Raw genomic sequence first — 16,041 nt, forward strand, 5'->3', positions numbered from 1 at the left:
TCTCTATGCCACAACGTCTTCGCTGATCAGCAGAGACCAGACTGCAGAAAGTGCTCAATCAACTCATCAAGGCTTTACACGGCAGCAGAGTTCATGTTGTCCTCCTGCCAGTGCTGAGCACTTTCCTGGGTCTTGGGGGCTTCTGCATATTGAGATGATGATTTCGGTGAGCTGGAAGTGAGGACTTTAACCTCCTTCCCTCAGCTGGACCCACCAGCTCTGAGCTCGGCATCAACTACGAGCATAAGAACAGCCCAAAGAGTGCTGCTTCCCCATCCATCCTCTCCCAACAACTGCAACTTTAGATGTAGCATGACCAAAAAAATGCACCCATTCAGGAAACCTCCACAATTTTTTCTTTCACTTTATTTGTTCAGTTATTGTTCAAGCGCTTTCAGTATAGGAGATCTGAGCTTGAAAATCCAGACTGTTCTCGATCAGAGTTAAACATAAACTTGTGGTTCCTTTGGAGATTATTTTGTTTATGAAGCTACGGGCTACTTTGGCAATTAGCATTTTTCATCGTCTCCCTTCCTCTATAAGCAGTTTCTATAAACCTTATAAAAATTAATTGGACAAGAGACTGAAATCCAAGCTCCTTCCTCCTCAGTGAACCTCTAACCAACAGTTAGAGCATGAACATGGATTAATTTTTCCTGGCCCAGTGAATACGAATGTATCCATGAAGACTGACAATGCTTCAGTAGAAGGGACTGGGACATCAGTTGCCTTCAATGTAGGTTCTGTATCTGCATGTTGGAGTCTTATACACAACACCAGAAACACCAGCAGGAACATGAAGGAACAAGGTGAAGGGCTTTGCACAGCCTACGACTGTAATGACAGAGAAAACTTAACTTTACAGATCTTAGCGCAGCTTGCTGGGGTTAAATTAATGCTCTTGCAGACAAAGAACAAACATGACAGAAAACACATTTATTTAAACTGCTGTACAATGGAAATCTCAATCATTTTCAAAAGCCAGCTGAGGGAGAAGTGACTCACATAGCTTGTATACAGGAAGCCTCTGCAGTTTTCAGTGCTGAATTTCTTTTTCTCTGAATACATCACTTGTGTGAGCGCAGTTATCTGTTGAGTGGCAGCAATGTGTTTGGCAATACATAAACATGGAGAAAGACATGGTTCCTGCCCTGAAGAGCTTACAAACTAAATGTGACATGGACAATACTATTCCAACATATAACAATCTACTGAAATATCATCAGTCAGATATATAACAAGCAACTGGAATACCAAATATATATATAAAGGCCACAGGTAGGTTAGAGTGGTGTCTTTGTTCTGTTATATATTTATATGTTCCTAGTCTACAGGCATGAAAGGTAGTGATGATTTGCTTGAGAGAGTGATTTTATTTTCTTTGGCAGGGCTGCTCCAGCTTGTGCTTCCTGAACAAAAATAAGGAAAGTTAGATTAGAACTCAGTACTCCTGTGATTTTGCATGTCTGAACATGGGGCAACCTTGGGATGAATTAATTCCTGTGCAACAAAGGAACCCAGATTTGGGAGAGGTAGCGTGAAGGAAGTGATGGACTTTCTGTTCTGTTGAGACCCTGGGTCTCCACGTCAGCATACGGTTGGTGAAACCTATGGCAACTACTTCAGAGGCAGAGTTAGCTGGCAATCACACAGGTTCTAGAAAGAGCATATCACACCCTGTGTCTGCAACCAGGAGGGAGTCCTGCCACCCATGGGAAAATCTACTGGAAACTACAACTTTCTTGTAGGTTAATGGTTTTTCCCTAGTAAGTGATAGTCTGATCTTTATTTCTGTGCAGAGGAGAAGAGACAGTAGGAAGATGAAGAAAACCTGAAAATAACATTCAAAACCACATGCTGACAAAACCTGAGCAATGCTGGATGTTTGTAAATCTATACAGGCACAAATTCTGCCTCCCAGAGGCTCCCTGTTTTGAGGTTTTAAACCATATTTGGACTAGTTTCTAAGGCTATCAGAGTGATTTTACAGTGTGTTGTATTTCTGATCAGGCTCCTCTCCACTCCAGGATATTTTTTTTTAACATTTCAATTCAATTTGAGAGAGGTCTTCATGTGAGACATGAAAGTCCTAAAAGTTCGAGTGAAATCAGTAGCTGAGTAAGAAAGGAGAGGGATGAATTCTTATTCCAGATGAAAGAGAAGCTGCCAAGAGTCTAACAGTTAAGTCTAACAGTTAAGTTTACTTTTGGTGCATCAACTGGGCACTTTGTGCATGTATAGCGACCACTCAAGCAGCACATAGCAAGCTGGCTGCTCTTGGCACTGCTCATATTTCGGGGACACAGCAGAGAGGTGGGGGCTCCCATAGGACGATGCTAAGGAATATGCCCAAAGCAGATACCAGAAGCCTGGCAGTGAGGTGAAGGTTCTAAGAGTGATGGGGAATGGATCAAAGGGCCTGGCAATACTTGGTGGATATCAGGGATCACAGAGACAGCCGTGTAGAAAAGTCAGATTCACTGGTGCCACAAAAACAAGGAGAACTAACAAGCTCATTAAGGGCAACAGGTCCAACTCACTATTATGTGATAAATGCATAATACCATTTTTGGCTTTGATATGTTCTTTCCATTCTTGTCATTGCATATAACAACAATATGTACAAAATTTTCCAGTTTACGTTACTTTAAGAACATTTAGAAACTGTGCTGGATATCTTAATAGTTACCTGAAAACCTGTTCAAGAAAGAATGTGTCAAAGGGAAGTGTACTAAGACTCTTCTTGCTCCTCCACCTCTTCGTTTTCTTCTCCCTCTTCCTGATTTTCTTCTCCCTCTTCCTGATTTTCTTCTTCTTCCTTTTTTTTATAGAAAACAGTTGTATTTATCACGTACGAATTGAAGAAAAAATAATCAGTCTTGAAATTTAGAGCTCTGCTTTTGCAACTGCTATGTTTCTAGTAAATGCGATATTATTAGAGCTTAAAACATAGAACAGAGGAGCAATGTATAGAGCTTCTAGTCTTAATATGCCAGGGCTCTAGCTTTGTGGAGTTAATAGGCAAGTGCTGGACTATAAGAACCCTCTTCTTAGAGAGGCCAGAACAAGGTACATGGTTAAGCTGTAAAAAGATGTTCAAGATCTAAATGAGTATAGGAAATATGTGTAAATATTACAAAAGTTTGGTATTTTTAATCATACACTTTATTGGAGCAGTAAACGGGTCAAGATTCATGGCATAGGAACTAGATTCTTAAATAATCTAAAAATCATTTGGAGTCAGTGTTGTATCTGTTTCAGAAGTTCTTATTTCTCTCTTTCATGTAGGAGAAATGGCACAATTTAAAAGCAATAGACCTTTGCTTCAGTCAGCCAAAGGAAGTTATCTGCAAGCTAGTGTTTAAGTAACACAGATGACAATCTGTGTTTATTATCTTCTAAAAGCTAGGAAATGAAGCTTTAAAGTGTAATCCTACTCTGAAAAACAACCAAAAATTGCCTTATAGGCTTCTCTGCTCGTTCTCTTCCAGCAAACTCTCATTCAAAGGCACTCCTTCTGTGTGTATAAGCAAGCTTTATCTCAAAATGTCATACTTTTGTGTACTATCTAGACTGAAAAAGTTATGGAATTTCTTCCTGGCATAATCAACCAATCAAATAATACAGAATTTGTTTTCAGTCTGGACTGCAGTTAGTATAGGAGCAGCAGAGACCTTAGGTTTTCCTCACAAACACACATTGTCTCTATGACAGTCACATCCGAGTAAAATCCTTTTTAAACATGTGCATAGGAATGGACCTGTAGTAATCAGATTCTTGGTTTGAGCCTTTGTTTTTAAGGGAAAACCATTGCACTGAGGGGTCATCCCTACAAAACCAGAAACATTATAAGAATGTCACAGAGGTCAGCTCGATTAGAAGAGGAATATCCTCTCTTGCAGCATCTTCCCCCTGGAAAGGTGCCTTTCATTAGCGTTCTTTGAAACAGGGCCAGGCAAGCCCATAGACAAGCAACATCTCTCAGATACTAACAACTTCAGTTCAAAGTCCAAGTTAAGTGCCTTTTAAAGAAAAAAATGGGTATTTTCCTTGCTTGATGCAGTTGTTAGCAGTGCCAGGGTGCACTAACCAGTCGTAGCCACCCTCGCCAGCCCCAGCAGGAGCCCCCAGGCTTTGCCCATGGGACCAGAAGCTCCATTTCAGCTGCCAGGTCCACAATGTGCAGCTCTGGCAATGGGTATGTGTATGTATACATATGTATACATGCATGTGTACACACATATACATGTATGCATTGCAGCTTGGCTATGGGAAGACGTGAATGTATCCTCTCATTAATTGCAGGTTGGTAGTGGAAAATAGCCTAAAGTAATCATTAGTTTCACTGGGAGCGATGAAGAAATATTTGAAGCATAAACTGGCAATGCTGGCCAAAGCAGAAAAACCTATAAGGATTTGCACCTCGGCCTTACAAATTCTGGCAAGGAAAATATTTCCCATATAGGCAGAATTGCCTAAATTGTCAGAATGACTCTTTCACACTCACAAGACTAAAAATGCAACCAGCACGGTGTCTGTTAGCAATTGTCAAAGATACAGTTGCCTTGAGAGTCCTTGGAAAATTTGATTAAATAATCTGTTAAATAATTTTTCTTCCATTTACAGTTTTTAATGATTGAAGGCCTATCTTTGTTCCCAAACAATAAGACGATGATATGACCAATAATTACCTCCAGCAGAATAGAACACTAGTACATTTAGTTTCATGAATAAAAATTTACTAACTTTTGAGGGAAGAGATGAGACTGAAAAGGAATTAAATGCACACAAACAAAAGATGAAAGCAAAATGTTAAAATATACTATACCCCTGTTGCTTCATGTTCTTCCTTGCTTTCCTACATAAAAGATACAAAATAAAATGTTTAAAAGACAGAATATCCAAGGTCATACAGGCAAAACACAGCAGAAATTAAACACTGAATCCAGGAAAATTATGTGGAGTTCAGTAGACTTATTTTGAGATAATATCCTCCAGATTAACTCACAAAGCACATTTAAGCTAAGCTTTTACTTTGAAAAAGGGCTATAAAATCATTAAATACAGCTCCCTTTTTCTCAGTTGCTTCAAATTAAATCTGCTCCATTGACAAACAAGAATTTGGGCAGGGATTTTGTTTGGTTTTTTTCAGGTGGGATTTTTTTTTTTTTGGTAACTAACTGGTCTGCAAAATGAAAGTTTAAACAGAATTATACAGAGACTTATCCATGCTATATATCATCAGTCAGAATCTGGCTTGCAATCTGTTAACTGTTGTTGGCTGGAACAGATGCCTTGGCTCAACAGTACCAGAGGACAAGAAATAATATAAACTATATAAGCTGGTTTTAGACTAGTTTGAGCAAAAGTGATGGAGAAAAGAGAGATAAAAGAGAAAAAATATAAATACACAGTGAATAGAATTTAATGTTCGACACCAAGCTGGTTATTGGAGAGAAGAGCTAATCTTACAGAAAATCCCAGAGAAAGGGCAAACGGAATAGTACCATGCAGAAGGCATGAGTGGTTGATAGGAGTTTGCAGAGAATGAGTTGAGATAAGGAAGTTGAGTTGCAGTGCCAGGGTTTGTACATGGCCTGGGGAATTGCTGAGACAGGATCCAGACTTGCATTATAGTACAATAGTTTAACAAATTTCTAAAATAATTCTGCCCTGAAGTGAGCCTGATCTGTACTGCAAACTGATTTAACTGGGACATTACTTACAAAATATCCTAAACCCCAGGCTAAAATCTGAAGTTAAAATCAGATAGTAAAAATAAAGAAAAACTGTTACCGTCACACTTAGTGACCAGCAGAGCCCTTGCTGTGCCACATGGAGAGAAGGTCAGTCTTTTCCTCAAAAACAAAGGGACAAAGCAAGAAAAAGGGACACTATATCCAAATGAAATGGTTCCCCAGCATTCTCTATCAGAGGATGGGAATTAGGAATGAAAAAACGATTAGGAGGAAGTCAAGGATAAGCTTGATGAAGCGATTAAGGAAGGAAAGTATGCAACAGGTTTAAGGTGAATAAAAATTCCATAATCTAAATAAATCCCAGTGCAGCTGTCCCTTGCTGACCCAGGCTGGAAGCTGTTCCTGTTACTTACTAATGGATCCGTGTGAGGGACTTTCTACTTCAACATCTGCTCCGGGCTGTCCTGGGCGCTTGTGTGAACAAGGGGCTGGAGCTGTGGAAGCCCAGGCAGCCAACATGAGGTGTGTGAACAACAACCTGTCACACTGTGCCCTCACACTGTGCCCTCATCCCTGCCCCTTCCAAAAGGCAGCTGCTGACTTAAGATATTTTTTTCTCAGAAGGCTGAGGTCTCTTGCTGGTTTCCTCAGGGTCGTACCAGCCTGAGACAAAAAGCTGGAGCTTCTGGACTCCCGCATCCCACAGTGAGGGCAGCAGAAGCAGTAGGGGAGGATTGCAGCCCCCACATTGACCATCGGCTGCCATTCCTGCTACTGAGGCACTAGAGGAGCCTTCTGAAATCCAGGACCCTCCGTGAAGCTCCACAATTGAGACAGCCACAGTTTATCTTGTTATTTGTCTTCTGATCACTGGCAAAGACTGAGATATCTTTAATTTGCCAAGATTCTTCTAGAATTTTTCCATAGCACTGGCATTTCTCTGGCAAATCACTGGAGAAAAGCTGGCTTTTTACACCCTGCATCAGAGAGTTGTTTTTAAGCTGGTTTGAAACTGAGTGCTAAATAAGGCCAAAATTCCAATAGTAGATTCCCACTAGTATATTAATGCAGAAGCAGAACATAAAACTATGATGTTTAAATTACGGCATTTTGATTGGAGGGTTTGTCAAAAGAGTAAGTTGATGCTCTAAAAGGGACCTGATTCTGTTCAAAAGATGCAACTTGTCTGGCTGCCAAACACAGTGAGCCACTGAGAAAAAGGTCACCCTTTCAGAACCCAGTATACGGAAACCAGCTCCTAACAAGCTAGGATTAAAAAAGCCACGGGTTGGGGAGCACTTAGAAAACATGTATTCAGTCTGACCAAGCACTCAAACAAGATGTGCTGGGCTGCAGAATGAGAGGAAGAGAGGGAAATACTGAAAATACTGTGTTGATACTACATATATCTTTTAGGACCTAACATCCAGTGAAGACACTCCAATGGCAATCTGACATTCTTTAAATGTACTTAACTTCAGAAAGTCCTGGCCAGGTAAGGAAATGTTATTCTAATTTTCTTTTATAAGGATAAAATGAGATACAGAGACAAAAGGTGGAATTCATCTCACTGCAGCTGCCTCAAAGTCATTCTTCTCATCTAAACTTGTCCTTTGTGTGATGTCTGTAGCCAATGAGAATACCAGAATTTCTACAGAATGATTCATGCCATCCCAGCAGAAGTGATGACTGGGATGAACTGTGGCAAGGCAGACAGATGCCACATCACTGAAGTGATTTGTCCCAGATGTCATGGGAAATGGGTGGTGGAAGAGGGTGAAAAATGGTTTTTGTGCATCGCCAGCAGGAGCCACTGGTACCTTGCTGCCTGCAGTGCTGAGTACGAGTGAGACAGGAACAGAAACAGTGCTTTTATTCTTCCCCTAGGAGCCAATATACACTTGACACCACGAAGCTGAGTATCAGTTGGATGATTTCAGGAAGACTTTTCTCCTCCTTATGTAAGACCATTTTAACACTGCCAAGACTGTGCAGGTGAAAGGGGAGGATTTGTAAGACTAACCGTATTTTATGCCCTCATAACCACAGAAGAACCTGTTCAAACACACTATCTTGCCTGCTGCTCTCTCCTCTGGCACTCCCCTCCCTGTAAAACTAAAGGAGAATATATTTTCCACTTAGAGGTTCCATCCATTCTGTGAGAAATGGAGCAAGGTGCTTGGTGCATAGGAGTGGTATTGCATTATGTCATTACAAAACCTCTCATACACAGCTGCTTGACACATTTGCAGACATGTTCCAGCATTCTGTTCTCATTTGAAGAACATTACAGCAGACTGCCAGCCAGAATGGCAAGTAACCTAATCCAGGCAGGGGATGCACTGCAGTTTTATGCCGGGCTTCTCTTCAGAGCTGAGGAAAAAGGCATGTGATGGCACTCACAAGCCAGTTGATATTTCTAGAGTCATGAAAAGTGCTTGGATGTAATTTAAGGAGAAATTTCAGTTCCCACTGAGGACTGTCTCTCCTCCTTGCCATTTTGAAATATTAAATGGGACTTGCCAGCATGTTAGACTTGCATGGGGCTATGTAAAAGGGTGCTTTTCCAGCCTAACAATGTCTGGTTCAGTCATTGTTAAAAAGGGTAATGGGAAAGGCTTACAGAGAGCTGCTTCCTCTGACAAAACATCACAGCTAGATGGGAAAAACAAAATCATTTTGGTCGTTAGTGAAAGAGATTATGCATTTGTGACAGATATTCCACTGGGACCATCTGATCTCCAAACCACAGAAAAAAACAACAAGTGTAAGTGCTTGATCCAGCAGTAAGCCTGACTTTTTGGGAAGAGAGTCACCTGACACTGCAGCATCAAAATAAACCCATCTTTAAATGCCAAAGTGTCAGAGCAGCAGGAGAAATAAAGCAGCTGGATCCCTATCTCCAGACACAGGATCCATTTCTGCTTAGTCTCTACTGGGTCTAGAACCTGGCCAGTAACATAAACATCCCACTGAGGAAGAGACCAGCACATAACAGAATGAGCCCTTTTTGCAGGATCCATCTACCCTTCAACAACAAGGACTTTACTGATGTTGGCTAACTGCAGGATATTATACCATGGAATTAAAGGAACTCGGATGGCTCCTTTCAAGAACCTTTGGCACTGCAGTTTGAGATCTGCCCATGTGACTGTAATATCAGACCCGTGATGCAGCCAGAAAGGATAACAACGGTCTCCGTTTCTGCACTGCCCAGGGGTTCCTGCATGACCTGGAGAAGACTCTGTCAGACCTGGCTTGCTGCAACAGCAGTCAATGCTGGTACGTGACAACAAACATTAACAGATAGATTTATGAGCACTGCAGATGATGGTCATGGATAGCAGCAAATTTTCCCACACAGACAGGACTCAGATGTCTAGTCCTAAGTTATTCTCCATAACTAGAGTTTGGTTCCAAATGACCAAAAACAAAACAAAACAAAACAAAAAAGTGCTTGGTAACAAGAGGCAAAAAGAATATGTTAAATAAAGACAACTCCTGTTATTCAAGATTCAAAGTTTCAGAGCAAATTTCCCTGGAGTTTTATCTAGGTTTCATATCACTATAATGTCAAATAAAATGCATCCAAAAGACAAGCAGGACCACACTGCAAATAAGTCATCCCACCCTGAGGCACACTAGGAGGGGCTGTGGGTTTATGTTTCATGCTCTTAGCACAGGTAAAACCCTCATATCACAAGGGGAAAAGGGAAAAATTACCTGTTGATCTTCTGATGGTGACTGAGCAGAGTGAGCCTCTTCATGAGCCCCTTCATCAGCCCCTTCATGAGACCCTTCATCTGCCTTGTCTTCCGAGTGTGCTTCATTTTTGTCTGTGGCATCGGATTTTTCGTTCTCCTGACAGCAAAGGAGAGGTCATTGTCAGTCTCATGGCACATAAACAACAACTTATTTCTATAAAACTCTTAACTGTTTTGGGAGACATTTTTCTAATTTCGCTTCAGCATTCAAATGAATATGTACCCTTTCAGACATTTTCCTGTGAAAGGAACACTTGTTGGCATGTTGATCTACTGGTAAATGCATGGGTTTCGTGTAGGGAAAACATTAATTCAAGTACTTCTTCCTCTTCAGAGCATAGTAGATTCTCTAACTTTTCCGTGGAAAGTTTAATAGAAACTGATGCTCACTCTGATGGCACATTCTGGCTTCAGAAAAAAAGAGAGACTTTTTCGCCAGCATGCATTCCAATTTAACTTTATCAAGAAGCTACAGAAAAACAGAATAGAGGATTTCATCCATAGTATTTTAGCTTGTTTAAAATCATTAGGAAACTGCTCCTCAACTCACACACCAATCTATCAAATCTATTTATTCCAGCACCATGAACAATCACATCCTAGAAGGCTCTTTATCTTAGGTCTTCTTGTACTTGCAGCCAGGTAGCTGTGAAAGGTCACAGGGGATCACACACTGTGTCAGATAAAAGGACACCTGTATGGCCTCAAGTGGAATAACAGAAACAGGATGAAGTGCAAAGTCACATTATTTGGGACAGGTAGTTCTGAGACAGAGATTAGAAAGAGATATTTCTACTGCATTTTGGGAGCTTGTCAGTTGATTATCATCAAAGAAGAAAAAGACGGATGTATTTAAATAATCACAGAATAACTGAGCCATGAATGTGATGCAAAGTGACAAAGGTAATAAATGTGAACTTCAGACATATGAGGTGAGGTAGAGCTGGTAGAGCTGAAAGCAATTTTTAATGTCATTGTATAAGGCCAAGGTGAAACCTCCTCTGGGTCACTCTGTACCGTTCCAGTCAGGCTCAAGAAAGAGAAATTCAGACTGGAACAGGTGCCCTGGGAGGCTGCAGGAATATCTGAGGGAGTGGAGAGCTTGTCTTATGAAATGGTGACAAAAAAAGCTTCATTACTTTAATCTATTGAAAGTAATGCTGTGAGGGGATATGACGGCTCTCTAAAAATAGATCAGAGTAAACATCAGGGAGGGATAGGATGAGGAAAAGCACGGAGGTAGATGCAAAATGCATACAAACCAGCTGTAAATAAAATTTCTAATCAGCAGCATGAAATTTTTGAAGATCTTTCTAATAGAAAAGCAGAGGCTAAGGACCTAATTCATTAAAAAGGAATCTGGCCACTTCTGAAAGGTGCTAACTGTTGTGGTTGCCTCCAGCAACAGAGAATTAGACTCAGGGGAGGTCCTGTCTTGTGTCATCCTAAATCCTACACTTTTCAGGAAGAGAAACATGTTCCTGATAGAAGACGAGCTCCCTTATCATCCCTGTGACCAAGTCCTTACAACTCATCCACCTGGCTGGTTTGAGTTTTTTCTCCTTTTCCGTAGTTTCATTTGTCTCTACGGCTAAACAAAAGCCCCCAGTCACGATCCCCTGTTCTTCAAGCTTCACAAGTCCTCCTCCAGCATCCTTATCACATATGATTTCTTCAGCCAGTGTACTTGGCTTGCAGAAGCATGACACTAGCATAGCTACCTGGCTTTTAGCCTCAGAGCAGACTTGGGCGAGCACTGAGTCGGGGACCTTTGTCCCATGATGTCGTGTGCAATATAAGTCATGCCCTCCTGCTGAGATGCTCTGCTGGATGGGCACAAAAATGTCAGGAATGTTTGGAAGCAGATATCACAACAGAGTGAAGATGGACAAAATACTTCTGCAATTTTAGCTTTTTCCTGAAATTTCACTGTCTGTAAGACTTGGTGCCCTTTTGACAATTTTCTCCTGAAATCATGGAAAATATGCTTTATAGGTAAAGAACTTGTAATGGAAAGAGAGTGAGCACATACGTTCATAAGTTCCCCTTCCTCTCCCAGAGAATGACAACAACAACAACGACAAAAATTCGGCAGCCAGCATCACCCCCCCAGCAGCCCTTCCCAGCGCTGCCCTGCCCTCCTGGCAGCAAAAGCCTGTGCCTGCCGCCTGGTGAGCTGGAGCAGGAGGCTGATCAAGACTAAAGCTTTAGAAATAAAAACATTTCTATCTCACACAATTTGCACACTCCATTATGCAGCTGCATTAATGTTTTTGCCAGCATGTGGAGGATGCTTGGGGAGAGGAATGAGCAGCTGGCAGTGAGCAGAAGGAGCCAAAGGAAGGAGAAAAGACCACTTTTTCTGCGATTCTCATGTCAAGTACACAAAAAGCTGTGGGCTCACTGCAGTCTGATGCTGGTGGCATTGATATTAAAAATAGATCTACAGAGACATTTGTTTGGCTTAATTTACATCTTGCTTTTTTCTCACAATCTAACAGAATATTTGAGGATTAAAATTTGTAGTAACACAGACATACATTGAAATTATCTTGTGCAACATTGTGTTTATACATTGTTTCCTTAAGCAAATAACTTCCTTACAGATACTTACTTTGTAGCAGTTCCTAAAATGAAAATTATAGTGTTCAAGAAAACTAAATTGGTTAGATATTTATTTTCAGCATGTATCTTAACATTTCTTTTTAAAATGCGCATACTCAATATTTTTTGGCAGATACATAAAATACATAAAAGTAAAGTGGCATTCTAATTAAAATACGCCTAGTGTGTAAAACTATCTCAGACGAATCACATACTTACTCAGAGCATAAGGCAAATAAAAGTTGTGGCTGAAAGAACTCAACTCTAGAAGCAGCGTGTTATCAGCCAGGATACACGCACACACACACACAGACTCCTTGTTGATTATATGGAGAACTGTGATGTTTGGAATAGCATTGTTACACTAGCCCATGATGTCCCATTCATAAAGTTTGGCTGACGAGTTACTTTTCCTTTAAATAAAATGCACATATTGTAAACTAGTAGAAGACTTCTTCAACTAAAAGCTCAAGTATCTATGGATTTGGGGATGTCAAGATCATGAATATTAAGACCAAGAATACTAAGATTAAGGACTTAGGTATATGTGAGATTTGAAAATGGATCCTCAACTCAAATAAAGCAGCTTCAGAGAGCAATTGCAAACCTAAATGATCTTGCTACAAGCTACTGTCTCTCTGGACTTCTGGGAAACAGAGATAGTATTCCACTGTAGTTAATAAAGTTGTCAAAAACCTTTTGGTTCCTCAAAATAAAAAGTAATTAGTTACCTACATTCAAACCTTGCCAAGATACTCAGAAGGTATAATGATGCAGCATACTGTTTGACATCTTAGTTTAAGTAACAGACATCTCATCTGTAGAACAATTCACCTGCGTCATTTCAGGAAACCAGTGGTGCAGCCAAAGCTATTAACGGGACGTTCACACAAGACCAGTATTTCGGAATATTTTCAAGAATGTTGAGAACAGTCTTAGACTAAGCATAAATAATGATGGGAGCTTCAAAAAGAAATATACCCACCTAAGGGGCAGTTGAGACTCACACACCTGACCGTACATACATGCGTATACTGTTGGCACATCACCATTCGTGCCACTAATCCAAGATTAAATGGGATCATGCAGAAATCTGTCACTAACTTGAGTGATCTTTGGGTCAGGCACAAAGCATAGCTGTCCTTTAAATCCCAGTGTGCCATGGAACACATTGAGAAGTTAGAAGTATTTAAGATCAGGTATTCCTTCAAGTGAGAAGGTTTTTAACATTAATAGACTAAACCTATTAACACAAACACTATGCCCTCTTCTTCTCTTAGGCATAGAAAACTCTGGAACTCACCCCTGTTAAATGATGTTGTAGAAAATATGATAGCTAGTACAATGAGGAGGCAACAGGAGAGAGAGGATGATGTGAACTAATTGATCCTTTCTGAAATAGCAAAAATAACAACTGATTTCCTGTAGTGCTACTGAGTTTTATGGCCACATAGCACCCTTTAGTGACAAAACCGTATTTGGTATATAGGAAAAAATGTGTGAAGACCTTTGCCCAACTCCCACAGTGTTCTAAACAAACAGCATTTAGATCTTGGGCATTTCCACCAAGATCTGCAGAAGTTTCCGTATGTCATCCAGGCATCTAAGTGTTTCATCGTATTGCATCCAAGAACACAGTGATGGCCACAGCAGCTGTCCATCTGTATGGTGGTACCTGACCAGACCTCTTAGCAGAGGTCCGAACACACCTGGCTGCAGGGAGGAGCAGGTCCCTATTTCGGGAGCTGCCTCTCAGCCTGTTTCCCAGCCAGCCTGATTAGCTTTGATGTTGATTTGTTATTTCTTACTGAAACGATTACAGAGTTTTTTTGTAAGTAATAGGATACTTAAATAAGTGCATAAAGACTATTTTGCATGTGTGCTGCAGATCTAAGAAGGATCTTCATATCTGTGTGTATTCAGAGCTTCTTTACATGTGTCTTACAGTTAGTCTGCTCTTTGATGTGTCCTAGACATGCCAGACTCAGCCTGTAAGTGCAGATCAGTTTGCACACTAGGCTCCGGCACCACCAGAGCTCCAATACCAGGCAGTAACACATCAATGTAAACCCCGGTCAACTAGATCTGATCACATGTCATAGCCACCTAAACCAGAGAGAATCCAGGGCTACAAAAATGTGAATTTGCAAAATTAAAACATGTATTTTGCACTCAGCAGGCTAACATGGCAATGAATTTACCTGGAAGTATTTTGTTGGAAAGTTATAATTTGTTGAGGTAGCAGCAAAAAGTTCCTCTGCTTGCTCTAGAAAATACTTCTAAAATAGCCCTGGGCCAGGATGCTAGTGGGTTGTGCTGTGAAACAGCTTCATGGTCATTAAAGAGCTTCTCTACTGCTAGTGCAATATGAGACAAAAGCTGCATGAAGTAGGAAGGAGAATCTCCTGAGGCAAGAGTATAAAACACATTGTCAGCTTCATATTATTTTTTTATAATGACTCAGTGAGATAAAAAATACTAGAAAGCAAATGCTTACTGACTGCTCTGTGGTGTTTCCATGCTTTATAGTTAGCGTATTTTATAAATTACCACCATGTTCCAAAACCAAAATACAATTATTTAAGAAGATATTAGTTGGAAGCCCTGTCATGTGTCATCATCACCATCTCTTCCACACCTGACTTATTATTCCAGATTCATGCTGCTGGAAATCAATGTCACGAGCCATCCTTTGTACTCCATGCTAAGGTTGAATTCACAGCCTAATGAAAGGAAAGCAGAAGCAGTGCAGCAAGGTTATTTGTATGACGAACCACAGCCAGACTGTCAGGCAGTGAAGATGCTGAGAAACTCCTCTGCAATAAATGCTAAAACACTTATATGTGTCTCTTGAATTCAGGAATAGATTCTAAAAGGGAGATGATGTAAATATACTTCTACTCTTTACACGGATTTTTAAAAAACACTCTCACTTATTTCCATTTTCTGGACTGAAACAATCCTCACCAACACCAATGCAGCAGTTAATCAACACAAACTGTATTTGCTCACTACCAATAGCACTAACAGTTATCTGCTCAGCAGAATGTATAGAACATATTATTTTCAACATTTACAAAGTTGTCAGGAAGTAGAAACTGTAATAGCCTCTGCTGACAGCTGGGAATTAATGAATTCTAAAAAATTGCTACTTTGCTTCATAGACTCACTATCTAACAGATCCTTGCATGAAGGAGCAGATAATACATGAAGTGGGAAGATGGAAAAATGCAATTTTCTTTATCTCATTGATTCTCCATATATCTTTTATGATTATTATAATATGTAATATGTGTAGTCCTTTAAGCCTTCCATGGCTTTGTGGATGTTAATTAAATGAATTCTCACAAGACCCTTGTGAGGTAGGCGAGTAATTTTTGTTTCCCTTGGTGGGAGATGGCACAGCTGAAGCAGAAAGTTTAAATCACTTGCTCCTTATCACACAGGGAATCAGCGTCAAAGACATTTATAGCAACTGTGGCTCTCCCCTGGGTATCTCTTAATCCGTAACTCGCAAAGCACTTAGCAAAGTCTCCTTTTTCACTCTGCTTTTACAGAAGAGGAAAAACAGAGACATGTACAACAGTGTTTTACTCAATGTTGCCACACAGTTGGCAGCAGAGCTGGACCAGAAAGCAGATCTCATGCTCCAGGGCACTTCTTCAGCCAGGTCACCACAGTGCAGCAGAGATCTCTGCTATCATTCTGGCTTATCGCTCTCTTGATTCATTTCTTTTGTTGAATCACCCACATTAAAGATGGCAACATTTGGTTATCATGTAACCTGACGTTAGGATATGAGAGCTGTAATGCTCTCAGTTATAAAACTTCTAATTAGAAGAAGGCTCTGTTAAAGATGAAACACATTGCTTCTGCTGAAGGAAAAAATTAAAAAAAAAAAAAAAAAAAGACAAAGAAAAATCTTTTCCTTTTACCAGAAATACACTAGAACATCATCAAAATACAGTGCATGG

General features: G+C 40.4%; 1 protein-coding gene across 2 annotated transcripts in view; it reads right to left on the bottom strand.

The window, feature by feature from the left end:
• Positions 1–348: 348 nt before the first annotated feature.
• Positions 349–16,041, bottom strand: part of LOC309436163 (adapter SH3BGRL-like) — a 29,034-nt gene continuing 13,341 nt past the window's right edge. For both annotated transcript variants that reach the window (XM_082045138.1, XM_082045137.1), the window contains 4 exons: positions 9,423–9,560; positions 4,829–4,858; positions 2,690–2,818; positions 349–1,409 (listed from right to left, as the gene is read on the bottom strand). In XM_082045138.1, the coding sequence (XP_081901264.1) occupies positions 2,732–2,818; positions 4,829–4,858; positions 9,423–9,560 (255 nt within the window). In that variant the 3' untranslated portion in view covers positions 349–1,409; positions 2,690–2,731. The remainder of the gene's footprint in view (positions 1,410–2,689; positions 2,819–4,828; positions 4,859–9,422; positions 9,561–16,041) is intronic.

Source organism: Streptopelia decaocto (assembly GCF_964273445.1).
Source record: "Streptopelia decaocto genome assembly, chromosome: 1".
NCBI classification, from domain to species: Eukaryota; Metazoa; Chordata; class Aves; order Columbiformes; family Columbidae; genus Streptopelia; species Streptopelia decaocto.